The 17,606-nt window shown below is 44.6% G+C and overlaps 1 protein-coding gene across 2 annotated transcripts in view; it reads right to left on the bottom strand.

The window, feature by feature from the left end:
- Nucleotides 1–6,039, bottom strand: part of DIP2B (disco interacting protein 2 homolog B) — a 203,316-nt gene extending 197,277 nt beyond the window's left edge. For both annotated transcript variants that reach the window (XM_066584343.1, XM_066584344.1), the window contains exon 1: nt 5,845–6,039. In XM_066584343.1, coding sequence (XP_066440440.1) covers nt 5,845–5,929 — 85 coding nt within the window. In that variant the 5' untranslated portion in view covers nt 5,930–6,039. The remainder of the gene's footprint in view (nt 1–5,844) is intronic.
- Nucleotides 6,040–17,606: the final 11,567 nt, after the last annotated feature.

The raw sequence follows: 17,606 nt of genomic DNA, 5'->3' as shown, positions 1-17,606 counted from the left end.
TTGGGTCTGTCGCCTCTTGGCTCTGACAGGGCAGAGTCCTTGCAGAGATGGTGGTGTGTCTAGCCTTGTAAAGGCTAGTGGGTCTCCCGAGCTGATAGGTGTGCGGCTGGAGGCAATCGGGAAATTGGGCCTCCCGAGTCGGGAGGTGTGCGGCTGGAGGCAATTGGGAAATTGGGCCTCCCGAGTCGGGAGGTGTGCGGCTGGAGGCAATTGGGATATTTCCCTTAAATGGTGAGTTGACAGATTTTGGCACTCCAAGGACCTCCTCTCTTTTTGGTGGGGAATGGTAATTATTGTTGATGGTTGAATTGGGTTAATTCTATGTTAATTTTGATTGTAATAAAATGGCTGCTGTGGCCAAAATTATCCAGAAGATAATAGGCGTTTGTCGTTATTCGGGCACAGGAGGTGGAGGTTGGTAGTGGATAAAAGGCTTGACGGCTACAGCTGGAAACGACTCTGTTATACGCGGGTCATGTAGGACTACAGGTATTTTCCCCAATTTGCCATGTTAAATTTTATGACTGTATTCAAAATCTAATCCAAGTGCAAATCCAATAAAGCTGCCTTAACACCTTCCAGAGCTGTCAGCTATTTCTCCTGACTCCCCATAAACATGAATATTCAGTTCTGCTGAATATTCATGCATTTTCCATGGGAAGACTGAAGAAACCGCAGCCAGACAGCTCTGTGAGCAGCTCGTCTCCAGGAAGAACAATTGGGTGTTTAAATTCAATGTGTCCGCACCATCATTTCCCCAACATCATCCGTCGATGGAGGGCAATAACGGTTCAGGCAAGGGGGGAACCGGACCCCTTTTTCGGTCTGTTTATACCAAGCGGTTATCATTTGAATGAGCGAACGATGTCACAGTTTGCTCTCATTCACCTGTTTATACCGGCAGATACATCGTTGGCTCAACTGTTCAGTCATTCAAGTGAATGAGAAGGACCGAACAAACCCGGTTTAAACTGAATGATAAGCGAACGAGTCAACAATGATTTTCATACCGGCATAAAACGGAGGATGAATGAAAATGAATGAACGATTATTCTTCCCTTTCACTCGTTTGAATTTTAAATCGTTCCGTCTAAAAGGGGCCTAAAGTGAGGAAGCCACCATACATATCTGACAGTCATCTGGTCCTGCCAAAAATCAATGAGTTCAAAACTCAGAACTTTTTAGTAATGTCTACGACGGTCTTTACATCAGATGATATAAAAGAGCAACCATGGGGGGTGGGGGGGTATTTCAAACCCAGAATTCGTTGTCCATGTACATGCATTCGTGAGGCAAGTATGCATCAGGCTGTATGGCGGCACACCGTGTCCCCTAGTATGTTACCCCAGATCCATATTCTCCTATGAATCTGGGGTAACATACTTCTGTAGTACAACATCCCATAGAGCATTTCTAGACTTATTCATAAGATATCAAATAAAAGAAACCTACACATTAAGTTTTTTTTCCAAACACATAGTAGGGGACCTTCACAGATTCTGGTGTGCTTATTATGGCTCAATGGAATGTCTGAGATGTACAGAACTTCATTAATTCACCAGAAAATCTACATCCTTGATCAACGCTCAGAGACCATAACAACCAAATATTCTTAATTCTTTCCATTATGAACAAAAATATTTGTGATTAGAGGAATAAAAAAATACAACGACTCTAATAATGCGTTTCAGACTCACTCAGGTCTTTAAGTCATAGCTACGGTATATGGCCCCCCGTAGACCAACAAGTCCAGTTTCATATGTCCAGCCGGTGGGTTCCGTCACAGGTTAGTCTAAAAAGACCGGAAGAAAAAGTGATTTTTCTTCCATTCAAAGCCTGGCCGGAAAGCAGGCAGACCCCATTATAGTCAATGGGGTCCATCCGGCACTGTTCGGTTCCTTCCAGAGACTGAACAGTTTTAGCCATGGGGATTCCCCTTTCCTGCTCCCCGTATGGAGTCAGAAGCCAGAACCCCCAAAGCAGATGTGAAACCACCTTAATATGACCAAGTGCACAAGGCCTCATCCTGCCAGCCAAATGTACTGACGGGCAACCAATCAGGTGTCCTTCTTATGACCGTTTTCGATCTCACGTTCATGGCCAACTCTACTGGTTGCATATAAAGCGGCAGGGGAATTTGCACTTCATGTTGTGAACATTTTTGCACTAGATTTGTTTTGGGTTGAATTCCCTGAATTCGTGTTTGTGGCTCGCCAGGAGCGAGCAGCTCTGAGCACATTTTTTGTTTAGCTACCTTACAAAAACGTTGGAATTTCTGCTCTAAAACACACAAATTTAAGGCTTTGTGCAACAACTGGAGCATTATTAACGTGTGAGCCGGGCCTATAGATGAACCTATAACCAGCAGCTTGCAAGATATTTAGCCTAAGCCATTAAGAACTTTCTCTTGGCATCTTCCGACAGAGCAGATCGTTTGATTACCTAGAGACAGGCAATATTCCAAATAGGAGCATGACCTTGAGGAGGGCGTGCACAAAAACCGCAACTAGTCAAACGGATCTCACACTGCTGACATGGAAGTGGCTATTTGTTGGAATTTATGGGAAAATGAGCCATCAGGCATTGTCTAGGGTAAAGCTGGTGTATACTATTAGAATCACTCCATACAAGGCAGGTTCGTTGCTCCACTGGGTGACCAGACATTTCAATACAGTCACAATTTGGATTGTCTGACGCTACAAATTGTTAGGGTGCTTTTGTACGGAACGATTATCGTTCGAAATCCCGCGAGTATCTGAGCGATTATCGTTCAATGTTAACGCATGCCCCGACTGAACAAGAAGTTGTTCACCTCTCGTTCGTCGTTCAGTTTCTGTATGCAGGAAACTGAATGTATCATTCCGTGTAAACAGGCAGTCGTTCACTTATGAACAACTGCCTGTTCACTGTGAATGGAGGCGAGCGAGCAGGAACGCTCCCCGAGCCGGTCGACCTCCATTCAGTTGGCAAAGCTCGTTCCTGTATAAAAACACAGCACAGAACATCTATAGCTCAGCATTTCTTAGGGTTTTCCGGTGAAGAATCCCCACAGCTATTACGTCCTGCATGACGCTGGCCTTAAGGTATGTTCATACGTGCAGTATTTGCTATAGAACATGGGGTGGTCTTTTATTGCAAAGAGTGAGATTTGCGCAAAAATTCGTAAACAATTGACACAATATAGGCTGACCTCCCCAGCTTTTTCTGTCAGGACACATAAGGATCAGCAGTTGGATTTCAACTACCTGATTCTTCTGTTCTCCGGAGCCAAGCCGCTGCCAGCGGCTTTCTCCACCACGTAGACTCGGTCAAGTCGAGCATGCATATGTATGGGGTTCGATTAAGAGTTATAGGCGTGTATTAGGAATTACCACATGGGATATCCTCAAATTACGACCTGTTGGGGCAATTGAGGACTGCAGTTACCGCTAATGCAATAAACATGAAATTCGCTGGTAAGTATAAGCCTAGAAATCCCAGTGTGATCTAAAACACATGTAAATATTATTACAGCTACTCTGGGCTGTGAGGACTCTCGGGGATTCTCCAACGTTTCTACACACTGAAGTACCTCAACGTCAGGAAGGAAGGGGGGGAACCAATGAAAAAAGCATGCCAGTCTATTCAATGCCCAAAAGATGTATAACATCTCCACGAAGTGTCCATCAGGCAAGGTTTAGGTTACAGGAGGGAGGGTGTAAGGTGAGGATGGGTTGTCCATCATGCCATTTGGAGGTCACGGGAGGGAGGGTGAAAGGTGAGGAGGGTTGTCCATCAAGCCATGGGGAGGTCACGAGAGGGAGGATGTAAGGTGAGGGTTGTCCATCAGGCCATGTGGAGGTCACGAGAGGGTGTAAGGTGAGGAGAGTTCTCCATCAGTCCATGTGGAGGTCACGGGAGGCAGGGTGAAAGGTGAGGAGAGTAGTCAATCAGGCCATGTGGAGGTCACGGGAGGGAGGGTGAAAGGTGAGGAGGGTTGTCCATCAAGCCATGGGGAGGTCATGGGAGGAAGAAAGGTGAGGAGGGTTGTCCATCAGGCCAAGTGGAGGTCACGGTAGAAGGGTCTAAGGTGAGGAGAGTAGTCCATCAGGCCATTTGGAGGTCACGGGAGGGAGGGTGTAAGGTGAGGGTTGTCCATCAGGCCATGTGGAGGTCACAGGAGGGAGGGTGTAAGGTGAGGAGAGTACTCCATCAGTCCATGTGGAGGTCACGGGGGGGGGGTGTAAGGTGAGGAGGGTTATCCATCAGGCCATGTGGAGGTCACGGGAGGGAGGGTGAAAGGTGAGGAGGGTAGTCCATCAGGCCATGTGGAGGTCACGGGAGGGAGGGTGAAAGGTGAGGAGGGTAGTCCATCAGGCCATGTGGAGGTCACGGGAAGGAGGGTGAAAGGTGAGGAGGGTAGTCCATCAGGCCATGTGAAGGTCATGGGAGGGAGGGTGAAAAGGGGGGAGAGTAGTCCATCAGGAGTTCGTGAGCGGGAGGGTGAAAGGTGAAGATGTGTTACCACGATGGATCTACCCCTTTAAGGATGTGTCAATTTTACAAAGAAACTTCCCACAACCCATTAGCATTAAAACGCTAATAGAACAGCACGCCAAAGGATTTCCTGATCAACCGTGCCAACCGTAAAACCTTATACCATGCGGTACTTAAACAACGTAAGAGCACATCTTATCTCCAGCCTGGCGTACGGCATCGACTCTGTTCCACCAGCAGAATCCTCTGCCATCCTCTATTAATTAACATTTATTGATCAGCTGCCAACGCGTTCCACAGCCGGATGAAGCAAGAGACAATAGTGTAACATATAGGAAGCGGACTAAAGGGCCGGAGAATGTATGGGAGGCCGAGATATACAACGGGCATGCAACCATGCAAAATAACGGGTGCAACTGTTTGCTATCTGCATCGGGGCTTCCGTTACGGACACAGGAAAGAGGAATCCACTGGTCTTCTGGCGGACGCGAACAATGTCGGAGGGCCCCATTGACTATAATGGGGTCCGTTCGGTTTCCGCTCAGCTGTCCAGCATTTTACGGAATGAAAAACCGCCGCATGCAACGCTTTCTCTGCTGGATTGTGCCGGATCGGCAACAGAAGATCCAGCGCAAATGTGAAAGCGGCCTCGTCCCTTATCAGACACACGGGCGTATTACATATTACGGTCTGTGATTACGTAGCGCATTCATGGGGAGTTATTCGCCGTTTCCTCGCGTTTCTCTGCCTTTCGGACGTCTTTTTACACATGTAAAAAAAATACACATGAAATCCCATCGGTTTGGTAAATACAGCGAATGCGCAAGTTTCCTACGTATTTACGCACTTCCATTGATTTCAATGGGCTATCACGGTGCGTAACTTACGAAATTCGTATGAAAGCTGCGAAGAACCTATTGTATTCCTCGCATAATTACACTCGTGTGAATGAGCCCTAAAAAAAAAAACCTGCAAGTTGCAAGAATAATAAAGTTACATCCGATGACCCCGAGACGACACAAGAGACACTAAAACCACTGATTACTAGAACTGATACGATCGATCATTAATGGCGCATAATTAGCTATCGGCGAATCAGCCGATCAGTTGGATTCCGGGTTATTATAAAGCGGCGCGGTCCAAATACTACGGCACCCTTGGTCAGAGCTGGCAGAATGCGCTGACAGCGGCGCATGGCTGCAGCAGAGGTCAGGGCTGCCCAGCAGTCCCTCCACAATGGCCCCCCCTCTCCATTCATCCAGTTGCAGGCTCCCGTGCAGTCAGCAGCGGCTCTACCTGCGCTCCGCTCGCAGTGGTTTCTCCCACTCCCGGGGAGCCGTGCACACACCGGCCGGCCGCAGCACTCACCTTCTGACAGCTCCAGTTCCAGCTCGGCCAGCTGTTCCCTCACCTCCTTCGGGAGGGCGGACAGCTCGAAGCCTCTCTCCGCCATGGAGCCGGCCGGGTATACCGTAGGAAGCTCAGAGGTTTGAATCACCGGAGCTCAGCGCAGAGCCCTCGCTACGGCCGCCATGCCAGGCCCAGCCTCACGTCACATGACCACAGACAGACATCCAGCCTGCACCAAGGCGGCTGACAGCAGAAACACTGACACCCTCTGGCCGATGCTGGTACTACAATGTGAAATCCTACCTGACACCGCATGAGGTGAATGGGGATTAGAATAAAAGGAATCTAGCGCCACCTAGTGGAAGGAAATGTAAATGCGCAATTAGTATTGATCCCTACTGAGGGTTCCTCCACACGGGCGTATTTGCGTGCGCAAAATTTACACGTGCGATACGCAGAGAGTAGAACCCATTGAATTCAAGGAGTTCATACACATTTCCGTATTTTTCGTGCAGAATAAAAAACGCAGCGTGCTCAACTTTAGTGTGCATTTGCAAACCAAGGATCCGTATATTCCACTGCAAAAAATATATATTTGGAACTCATTATACTAAATAGCCATTTAAATAGTTTTTTGTCTGCCGCACGCGAATGAACACGCTCTTTTTCTGCGAGTCATTTTCCCTGGAGCAAACCTTATTGGTGACAGAGTCACCTCACACTTTCCAAAAGTTTCTAGAACTTGTTTATAAGTTGATTAGTGCCGCGAGTAAAACTCCATCCTGTACAACACAAAGGGAAGTGCAGAATGTAAAGAAAGATCTGGTCACCGGACCACAAGACACGTCTCTTCTTTACAAAAATCCATATTATATCGCCTTAAACTATCGATGTTACCGATACATTGGACATAACAATATCGATGAGAAGTATCGCCAAAGCATTAGCGATATATTGATATTTCGATATATCGGTTTTCGATGTCCCAACCCTAGTTTAGGGGTCAGTGTGGAGAATTTATGGTCTTCAACCACTCCCTAGTTATCCAAGCTGGATGACATGGAGCGTGTCCTGTTGACTGTGATCGGAGAAGACTTCCTGGAGATATGGGTGCAGATGGTCAGCTAAGAGGTTCATGTAGCTTCACCATTCAATGAGTGTGGTATGATGACCAACTGTCGAAGGCCATGCCAGGAAAACGCTCTCCAGACCATGACACCGCCACCATCGGCCTGTTTAACCTCGCCGGTGCACCCATGGGATACTTCTTCATGTTGTTTACCCCAAATGCATCCGGCCATCGGTATCGTTCAGCAGGAAATGGGACTTGTCACTCCAGACAACTTTCTGCCATATATCCAAGGTCCATTTACGTTTCCTGGGCTCATGTGAGGCATTGGGGGTGATGATGTAGGAACACCCTTCTTGATCTTTGGCTTTTGAACATGAGTCGATGCATGGTACGCCGCAAAAACCCTTTCTATACTATAGCGTCAGAAGAAGGCAAGATCACAATTATGGGAAATAAAGGGCTCAGCAGCTCCCAATAAATAATAATCTTTATTTGTATAGCGCCAACATATTCCGCAGCGCTGACATAGACAGGGGGATACAGAAAGACAAAAGTACAAACATTACAGAACCACGGTTACATAGTAATCAATTGATGGAAACAATAGGGGTGAGGGTCCTGCTCCAACGAGCTTACATACTATAGATAATGGGGTGATACAGAAGGTAAAGGGGCTGGAGATGTGCACGGTATGGTGAGGTGGAGAGTTAGGGATGCTATACACATAGACAATGGCCAGACATTCAGCCGTGTGACGGCAGAAACAGTATGACTGCAGGAGCGGTTTATGATGGCTAGCAGGGATTGCAGTCAGTAGGTCAGGGAGCATGTTATCAGGCGGAGTACAGAGAGGTTTGTTTAGGGAATGCGGTATGCCTCCCTGAAGAGGTGCGTTTTTAGAGCACTCCGGAAAATTTTCGAGTCCTGGCTTGCCCGGGTATCCTTTGGTAGTGCGTTCCAGAGGACCGGTGCTGCTCTGGAGAAGTCTTGGTGGCGGGAGAGAGAAGTTCGAATTAAAGGGGCGCTCAGTCTGGTTTCGTTAGCAGAGTGGAGAGCCTGGGCTGGGTGATGGATTGAGATGAGGGAGGCGATATAGGGTGGCGCTGCACTGTGGAGGGCTTTGTGGATGAAGGTAGCAAGTTTAAATTGAATTCTGTATTTAACGGGCAGTCAGTGCAGTGACCGGCACAGGGCAGAGGCGTCCGAGCAGCGGCTGGACAGGAAGATGAGCCTGGCTGCTGCATTCAGGATGGATTGGAAAGGGTACAGTCTGGTGCAGGGGAGGCCGATCAGCAACGAGTTGCAATAATCGAGCCGAGAGTGGATGAGGGCAACAATAAGCGTTTTTAGCATGTCTACAGTGAGAAAAGAGCAGATTCTTGCGATGTTCTTGAGGTGCAGCTGACATGTTCGGGCGAGACATTGGATATAGGGGGTAAATGAGAGATCGGAATCGAATATGACCCCAAGGCAGCGGGCGTGTTGTCTGGGAGTTATGGTGGCGCCACACACTGAGATGGAGATGTCAGGATGAGGTTCTAGATAAATAATGGGTAAGCTAAACATGTGTTCAAGAATTCCATGTTTTAATTGTTTGGTGGTCGCACCACATACGGCAGCCGGCACACCAAGCATTCAATGACATATACAACATATTCACTGTTGCAATTTATGCTATAACTAATATCAAAAAAACGTGTGCCTTCCGCATTAGTAAATCTGTTCAGTGTGAATGTGAACCTGCATGCCTTGCAAAGATTCCTTCCACATTTAAAGAAAAATAATAAATCTTGTTATTTGTATAGCACCAACTTATTCCGCAGTGCTTTCAGGTAATTTACTTATTATCCTCAGCAAGCTGGGTACTCATTTTACCGACCTCAGAAGGATGGAAGGCTGAGTCAACCTTGAGTCGGCTACCTGAACCAAGTGGGGATTGAACTAGCAACCTTCAGGTCGTTAGCAAGAGCTTAGGACTGCATTTACCCCTTTCCAGTCCAGTGTTGGACCTCGTCTGGCATTGGGATTTCCCTGCATAGCTCCCCAATCGGATGAGGTCAGACACTTGTTTCTAACACTATACAGAAGAGAGCTGTGATGTCAGGGCTGTTAGGTCTGCTACCTGTGTCTGCTGCCCTCTTGCTATTCCCATTTGAATGTACTCTTTGTTTTGTTTTCTACAAGCAATGAGGTATTTAGCCCCTCTCAGTGCTTACAGCCCAGCTGCAGCTTAAATAGCAATTACTCTCCTATTTAAGTGAGCTGGGGACTCTCCTTTTATGCATCAGAATTGATGTGTGTTTTCTTCAGACACCCAACATATCTAGGTTGCCTGTCTTAAGACTGTTTTGTCTTTTGAGTCAGTATCTGTAGCTGTTTGTTTTGTATGTTCTTTGTCTTATGCTTCAACCTGTGTGCGTTTGTCCATTTTCTTCCAGTCTCTGCATTGTTCCTTTTCTGTGGTATTCTGTCCTGTTCTGTGCTTTGTGTACGCTGTCTCTGATTCCTGTCAGGCATAGTCAGCCCCAATGTTCCAGCATGGGGCCGTTCTTATCAGGATGCCTACCCTACTTACAGGCAGGGGTCTCCCCATCTTCCTGCTTAACTAAAGGCAAGTTACCCATCTGAGTTGTCCCTGCTTCAATACCTCTGACCACTTGAGTCAGCTGCCAGCCATACCAGGTCTGTACTAAAAGCCAGGTTTGATTAGTTAGCTCAGTGGATCCACACCCAGAGCCTTAACAGTCTTCTGAGGCCATGGATTCCACTGCCCCTTCCTGCGGGGGTATCTCAGACCTGTTCTAAGAACTGGTTCAGCAGCGAGATCGCCAGGAACAGATCCTGTCGTGTATAATTTGAACACTCGCCTGAACTCCATATCTTCTGACGCAGCGGTACCGCAGTCATCCGTAGCAGATGCAACTCCAGCTCTCTTCAGACAGTCAGTTTCTCCGACTGGATCTGGTCCTCAATTATCTGCTCCTCCACATTATGAGGAAAATCCTAGACAATACAGTGGGTTTATTAATCAGTACTCGTTACACTTTGATCTGTTGTCTCACCAGTTCCCTAATGACCACACTAAAGTGGCTTTTATGATGTCTCTCTTCTCCGGACAGGCATTGGCCCGGGTGAACCCTCTCTGGTAGAGAGATGATCCTATGGTCAATAGCCTAAGTATATTTCTGGAGACGTTTCGGAGGTTGTTTGATGAGCCTCCTCCCTGTTGCATCTATGTCAGGGTAGACTCACCATGGAGCAATTCGCCATTAAGTTTAGAACCGTGGCCTCTGACTTGGGTTGGAACAATGAGGCCATGGTAGCGGCATTCTGGGAGGGCTTGACGGGTCGCATCAAAGATGAGTTGGCTGCTCGCAAGGTTCCGACTGCCCTGTATGCCTTTATCTCCCTGGCCACAAAAATTGATCTCTGGTTCCAGTAGAGGTCCAAGGAGGCTACTCAGGAGAAGAGGTCGATCTGCCTGGCACCCAAGTACCAAAGACCGCTTTTTGTCCTGCCTATTACCTTTTCGTCTAATGACCCTGAACCCATGCAGGTTGATCGGCTCAAACTATCAGAGGAGGAGCGCATACACAGATGCGCCAAAAATGTGTGTATGCACTGTGGGGCCCAGGGGCATAATGTCTGTACCTGTCCTCATAAATCAGAAAAACTCTTGAGCCTAGGGTCCAGTGCCTCATAACCTCCAGGACCGGCCAGAGAGGTTGCTACAGTATCCTTCAAAGGTGATGCTAAAGTATTCTGCTATTCCCATTTGAATGTACTTTTTGTTCTGTTTTTTTACCAGAAATGAGGGTGTTAACCCCTCTCAGTGCTTATAGCCCAGCTGCATCTTAAATAGCAATTGCTCTCCTGTTTAGGTGAGCTGGTGACCCTCCTTCTTTGCCTTAGAATTGATTTGCTTCAGACAGACAGCACATCTAGGTCGCTTGTCTTAAGACTGTTCTGTCTTTTGAGTCGGTATCTGTATCTATTTATTTTGTATGTTCTTTGCCTTATGCTTTAGCCTGTGTTCGTCTGTCCATTTCTTCCAGTCTCTGCATCGTTTCCTCTGTTTCTGTGGTAGTCAGTCCTGTTCTTTGCTTTGTGTACACTGTCCCTGTTTCCTGTCAAGGATAGTCAGGTTCCAGCAAGGGGCCGTTCTTATCAGGACGCCTACCCTGCTTATAGGCAGGGGTCTTCCCATCTTCCTGCTTAGCTAAGGGAGTTAGACATCTTGAGTTTTCCCTGCTTCAATACCTTTGACCACCGGGGTCAGCTGCCAGCCATATTAGGTCTAATATAAAAGCCAGGCACAATGGGTCCACACCCAGCGCCTTAACAAGGGCTCTCCTGTACATTACAGTATACAGGGGAGAGCTGCAATATTGCAGCTCTCTTCTGCACAGTGTAATATACTGAAGAGCACTCAGATGTCAAATCTTCCTTCTGTATACTGTATTATTATATATACATACATATCGCATATAGTGTAATATACAAATCAACTCACTTTTAAATTCAAGTTGAGTCATTCCAAGGTATCCACCATGCGCTTTACTACCCAAAATAAGTAAGAGCTGGGGAGGATGCAGGGGGCAGGGAAATTGGATTGGAAAGGGTTAAAATTTCCATTATGGCTGTGAACAGCCTTGGTGACAAGTGATTTCTATGGTGCACCCCCTCCTTTATTACAAAACGACACCCCTTACCTAAAATATCCACAACCTGTTCATATTCCCTGCTGTAAGCAGTAAAGAAATTTATATCAGACATTTAATGGGGTGTAGGTGTTCCGTAAATTCCGTTTCGATAATCTATGCATTAATAGATACAATTCTGAAACAACTAAGTATCATACAACATAAGTGTAAAGGAAAATATGTAATACCCTTTATGTGATTTTGTACATTGATTGGTTTAATCAAATCTTCTCTCTATGTGATCTATGATTAATGTCCGATCAACCTTCCTTTTGTGATTGCTTACAGTTGTAACGATGTATACAATAATGTGATACTTGCATTTATGCTTTGAAAAATCAAAAAAATTATAAAAAAAACAACAACAAAAAAAGCGCAGTGTCTGTACATGGTTACTCATGTCTAAGTTCTCCCACTAGTATAATTTCACTGTATGTGGTGGAGGCATGAAGGATGCTATTCCTAGTTGTATCTTTGTGGTGGGGTTTGTAACAAAGCGTCCTAGTTCAGAATTTCTACTTAACGTAATATCCAAAAAAAAAAGTTAATAAAATGTTTGTGAGGAGTTATTAGTGAACTGTAGATCAACATCACTCATTTATAAAATACAAAAATTGGATATTTGGTTGGTTTCTCTATCCCACACTTTCAAAATATTACCACTGAAGCAACCATACCCGCGAATGTGACGGAGATACCGATTGTTTCTTGGTGGAGGGAAAAGAACATATTTTCAAACAAACGAGATGGAGAGACTTTGACCCCATAAGTGCCCCACATATCTGTAAGTAATAGCGCTGGTCCAACATAAAGTAATTGTGCTCCAATAAATATTGAACTGCTGTAATGTGTTCTTACAATTCACAGGTGTATTCACTGTAATTACATAAATGGAAGGCTAGTGCTGTTAATGCTATATTGTGTGGTATGCTACAATATAGGGCTTTGATGTCACGTTAGGCATGAAAAGGACTCCACTTATCTTAGATATGCCATGAAAAATTGGTGTGACAGGATGTTCCATACACATATTTTGCCTGCTTATCATTAAAGATGTCAACATTAATACCTTCCTCGTATTTCTGAGTTCAATTTGAAAATGTTCCACTGGAATATTAGCTAATTTTCTCTAACCCATTAAGGACCAGGCACTGTAAATTTACGGCACTTGGTCCCGGGCTTAAATCCCAGCCGTATGTAAAATTACGACAGGAATTAACACCTCCTGCTTCTGTAATAAATCAGAAGCAGGACATGCTGTTAGTCACAGCTGATAACCCGGAGAGGGAGTAGTGGGTTTTAACCCTTTCTGCCTCCTCCTTTCTTTAGTACACAGTGCTCAATGTACTAAAAAAGAGAAAGTGGAAGTGTTTCTTCCACTACGCGAGCCCAGGGGTCATGTGGCTGCCAGGATTTCCTGAGACAGCAGAGCTACAGGGTCATAGCAGACCCTGATCAGCTCTGCCAGTGACTATTGTCACTACAGGGGATGCCTCTCCCTGTAACTAGGGCTCCTATGGATGCCCCAGCTACAGTGGAAAAATGTCAAATAATAAAACCCCAACAAAAAATATGTGAATGTGCCTCAGAGGTCTTACATGACGTCATGGGGAACATAGATAATAAGAATAATTACATACATAAGTAAAAAAATTAACGAATAAAACAACAATACATACATAAGAAAATAACCCAAAGCCGACGCCAATCAAAACCGTCACTGTATGTGCCCTGTAATCCAAAACCATACATATTATATATCAAAACGTCTGAAACAAAATGAGGAAGCCGTTGCCATATTGTATTTTAGCATTAATGTACGAATTTAAAAAAACTAAAAATGTTAAAAAAACATTTTTTTTTAGCTTTTTACCCGCAATAAAACAAAAAAAACTGAAAAAAGTCAGTAAAAGAAGATATTAGAAAAATAGCCCTATATGACACGGAAAAAGAAAAACGCAGCAAAAATAATTTTGGTAGCTAAAGTAAAAAAAAAAAAAATAGGGCAGTTAAACCGCCACATGGCTAAAATCCCTAAAAAGTGTCTGGTCCTTAAGGTACAAAACAGCCTGGTCCTTAAGGGGTTAAGTGCTGTTGTCCTTCAGGATTTACAAAGCCAAGCCTCGATATAGCCCTCTATCTAAAATTAGTTTTACATGGCCGCGTGCAATATCGAGCCATGAAACTCGGCCCGATGTTGCGCTTGTGTGATGTCCCCGCGAATTTCTGTCAAAAATGCATCCCATCACTTAAGTACAGTTTTCAATGGGAAACCTTGAATCACATGCTGTTCAATTTGTTTTCCAGCCCTATTGAAAAAGGGGCGACGTGTTTCAGAGAGAACGCCCAAAGATAGGACAGGCCATGATTTTTTTCTCCCACACTGTGATGCGGGAAGTTTTTTTTCTTCTAAATCGCTCATGTATTATGACCCAATTCAAAAGAATGGGGTTCCTATTCATGCGAGGCTTGTGCATCTCGCAACGTACAAATCTCACAGACGTGTGAAAGCCGCCTAACACTACAATGGCGCCAACTTTGTCTGCTGTCTTTATGATTAGATTACTATTATTTTTTGATTTAGCTAGAGCTAGCCTTCTAGCAGTGTTATCATTTGATGAGATCTCTTCCTACAACTGCCTGTAAATTCTATAGCTTCTCCCATTGAATGACTAGGATAATACAAAGTATTGCGTATAGGGAAATCAACAGTCGGAACGCTCTCCAATCTGCACTGATGGTTGTCTCGCTCTAGTTGTAATGCTTGCTCTTGGAATGTCAAACCCCAAAACTTTTTATCCTCTTATCCATAACGCTCACTCAAGTTGTCATGTTCACCCGTTTCTTGACGGAAAAAATGTCTGCGTAAAGTCAAAAGACGTACAAACTTGTTGGCATCACGTAAAGTGGAAAACCAATTGAACGGTTCCGTAGGCCCAAACCTTTGATTAGAACATCTATAGGATTCTAAGGTAAAAGCAAGATAAATTCACTCCAATATTATCATCCTCCAAGGCGTCAGGATTTGTTTCATCAGCCTATATTCAATACCTATTTACACCCTCTTGTTTTGTGTTGTGCCTCTTCTGAGGCCTCTTATGCTTTCTGCCTCCTTTCCGTCATTTTTTGATGTATAAGATCACTTGACACTTGATTATCTTTCCTCTCTGTGTGAAGCATTGGGGCTGTTGCTGTCTGTGGAGTGATCAGACACCCTCATACCCCGCGGTGTCATGTTGAGGTCCCCTGAAGCTCACTGCTGCTTCTGTTTATACACTTTACTTTTCCATTGGTAGACTATTCCCATAGTATAATCCTCACAATCTCTCCGAAACTTGGATTTAAAAAAAATAAATATATAGAGTCCTGCTCAATTATAAAGAAAAAAAGCCGACTGAGGGGGACCTAATAACTATGTATAAATATATCGGGGAACAATTCAGAGATCTCTCCCATCATCTATTTATACCCAGTACTGTAACAAGGGGGCGCTCTTTACATCTAGATGAAAGAAGGTTTCTACACCGACATAGAAGGGGATTCTTTACTGTAAGAGCAGTGAGACTATGGAACTCTCTGCCTGAGGACGTGGTGATGGTGAACTCACTAAAAGAGTTCAGGAGGGGCATGGATGCTTTTCTTGACGATACAATATTCTAATCATTGACCCTTTCCAACCCAATGTCGAGCCTGCCCCGACATCATCATTTTCCTCCACAGCTCCAATGTCGGGACAGATCCGACACTGCAGTGCAGGAGTGCATCTGCACCCGATCGTCGGACACATCGGGTGCAGATGCACTCCTGCACTGGTCCTCATCGAGGACTCCCAAGGAGAAGGCAGAGGGGGTTTTTAACCCCGGGAGGCAGAAGGGAGAATGCGGAAGTATTACTTCCCCATTCCCCCCACGGTGTAGTGACCACCTGCACCCTCCTGAAGTCTGTCAGATCAGTAGGGTGAAGGGAAAATTTATTTTTTCTCATCCATTCTCCCCAGCTCCAATTTATTTGGAGCTAGGGAGAATGGATGAGAAAAAATAAATGGATTGGAAAGGGTTAATAACTTCAGAAGGGTCGGTGATCCAGGGATTATTCTGATTGCAAGATTGGAGTCAGAAAGGAAAATTTTTTTCCCCATTAATTGGTGAAAATTGGCTTCTACTTCATTCTTTTTTGCCTTCATCTAGATCAACATTGGAGATTATAGGCTGAACTGGACGTAGGTCTTTTTGACCTTCATACCATGTTACTATGTCCTGTTTTTTTTAAACTTGCCTCGAAGTCAAATTCCATATCTTTATGAGACTGCCCATCATTGTAGGTCAATAATTTGTATTTAATGTCCTTAACCCCTTCACAACCAATGACGTAACGGTTTGTCATGGAGCGTCGGGGTATGTATGAAGAGAGGTTGCGTGGCAACCTCTCTTCGTACAGTACGGGCGTCAGCTGTTTATAACAGCTGACACCCGCGGGCAATAGCCGCGAGCGGCCGATCGCGGCTATTAACCATTTAAATGCCGCTGTCAATTCTGACAGCGGCATTTAAATCCCCCGAAGGCAGTTCGGGGGTCCCGCACAGACCCCCGCGGTGAGATCGGGAGAGCCGTGCAGGTGTCATGGCAGCCGGGGGCCTAATGAAAGGCCCCAGGGCTGCCTTAACAGACTGCCTATCAAGCCATCCACACAGGGTGGCTTGATAGACTGCCTGTCAAAAAGCAGTATGACGTAATGCTATAGCATTACGTCATACTGCAGGAGCGATCAAAGCATCGCATCTTAAAGTCCCCCAGGGGGACTTCAAAGTAATGTAAAAAAAACAATCAATAAAGTTTTTTTTAATTGAAAAAAAAAAAAGTTGTAAAAGTTTAAATCACCCCCCTTTTGCCATATCTATTATTAAAAACTCTAAATAATAAATTAAAAATATGTATTTGGTATCGCCGCGTCCGTAAAAGTCCGAACTATCAAAGTAGTGCATTATTTTTCCCACACGGTGAACGTCGCCAAAAAAAAAAAAAAAAAGAACGCCAGAAATGCACTTTTTTAGTTACCCTGTCTCCCAGAAAAAACATAATAAAAAGCGATCAAAAAGTCTTATGTATTCCAAAATGGTACTATCAGAAACTACAGGACATCCCGCAAAAAATGAGACCTTGCTCAACTACGTCGACGGAAAAATAAAAATGTTATCGCGCGCACAAAATGACGGCAGAAAATAATTGAAAAAAATTTAATGTCTTTAAAAAAAAAAAGAGGAGTATAGTAAAAAAAAAAAACGATACAAGTTTGGTATCGTAGTAATCGTACCGACCCATAGAATAAAGTTATCATGTCGTTTTTGTTGTCGTTTGTGCGCTGTAGAAGGAAGACACGCTAAAAGATGGCGAAATGTCGTTTTTTTTCCATTTTACTCCACTTACAATTTTTTAAAAGTTTTCCAGTACATTATATAGTACTTTAAATAGCACCATTGAAAAATACAACTCGTCCCACAAAAAACAAGCCCTCATACAGCGACGTCGATGGATAAATAAAGGAGTTACGATTTTTTTAAAGGGGGAAGGAAAAAACGAAAATGGTAAAAGAAAAATGGCCGCGTCATTAAGGGGTTAATTTTAGTTTCCAAAGTTTTTTGTTTCTCAGCTTCATGTTGGACTATGACTCACTGAAAAAGGCCCGAAAATAAAATATAATCTTTATTAATTTAAAGGATAAAAAACCCCTCTAGATTCCGGGGGTAATTGAGACCCGAAACAGACACAAAGAGACAAACACACAAAAAACCTATGGGAATTTAAGCAATTGGCTTAGATACATCAATTCATACCGACCTCATTGGTTTTAGAGGTAGGTAATACTGTGAGGGCGTAAAATGAATTAGTGAAAGCGGTGGCCGTTTACTATAAAAGGGGGCCAGAAAGATGGCCACTAAATAATTAGCTTGTGGTTATTATCCACTGGTGGAAACGTGCGCGTTATGTTAGAGGGCCTCGTTCACACCA

Source organism: Eleutherodactylus coqui, chromosome 1, assembly GCF_035609145.1.
Source record: "Eleutherodactylus coqui strain aEleCoq1 chromosome 1, aEleCoq1.hap1, whole genome shotgun sequence".
In the NCBI taxonomy this organism is placed as follows: Eukaryota; Metazoa; Chordata; class Amphibia; order Anura; family Eleutherodactylidae; genus Eleutherodactylus; species Eleutherodactylus coqui.
The sequence above is the reverse complement of the archived record's forward strand: the minus strand, read 5'-3'. Positions and strand labels throughout refer to the sequence as shown.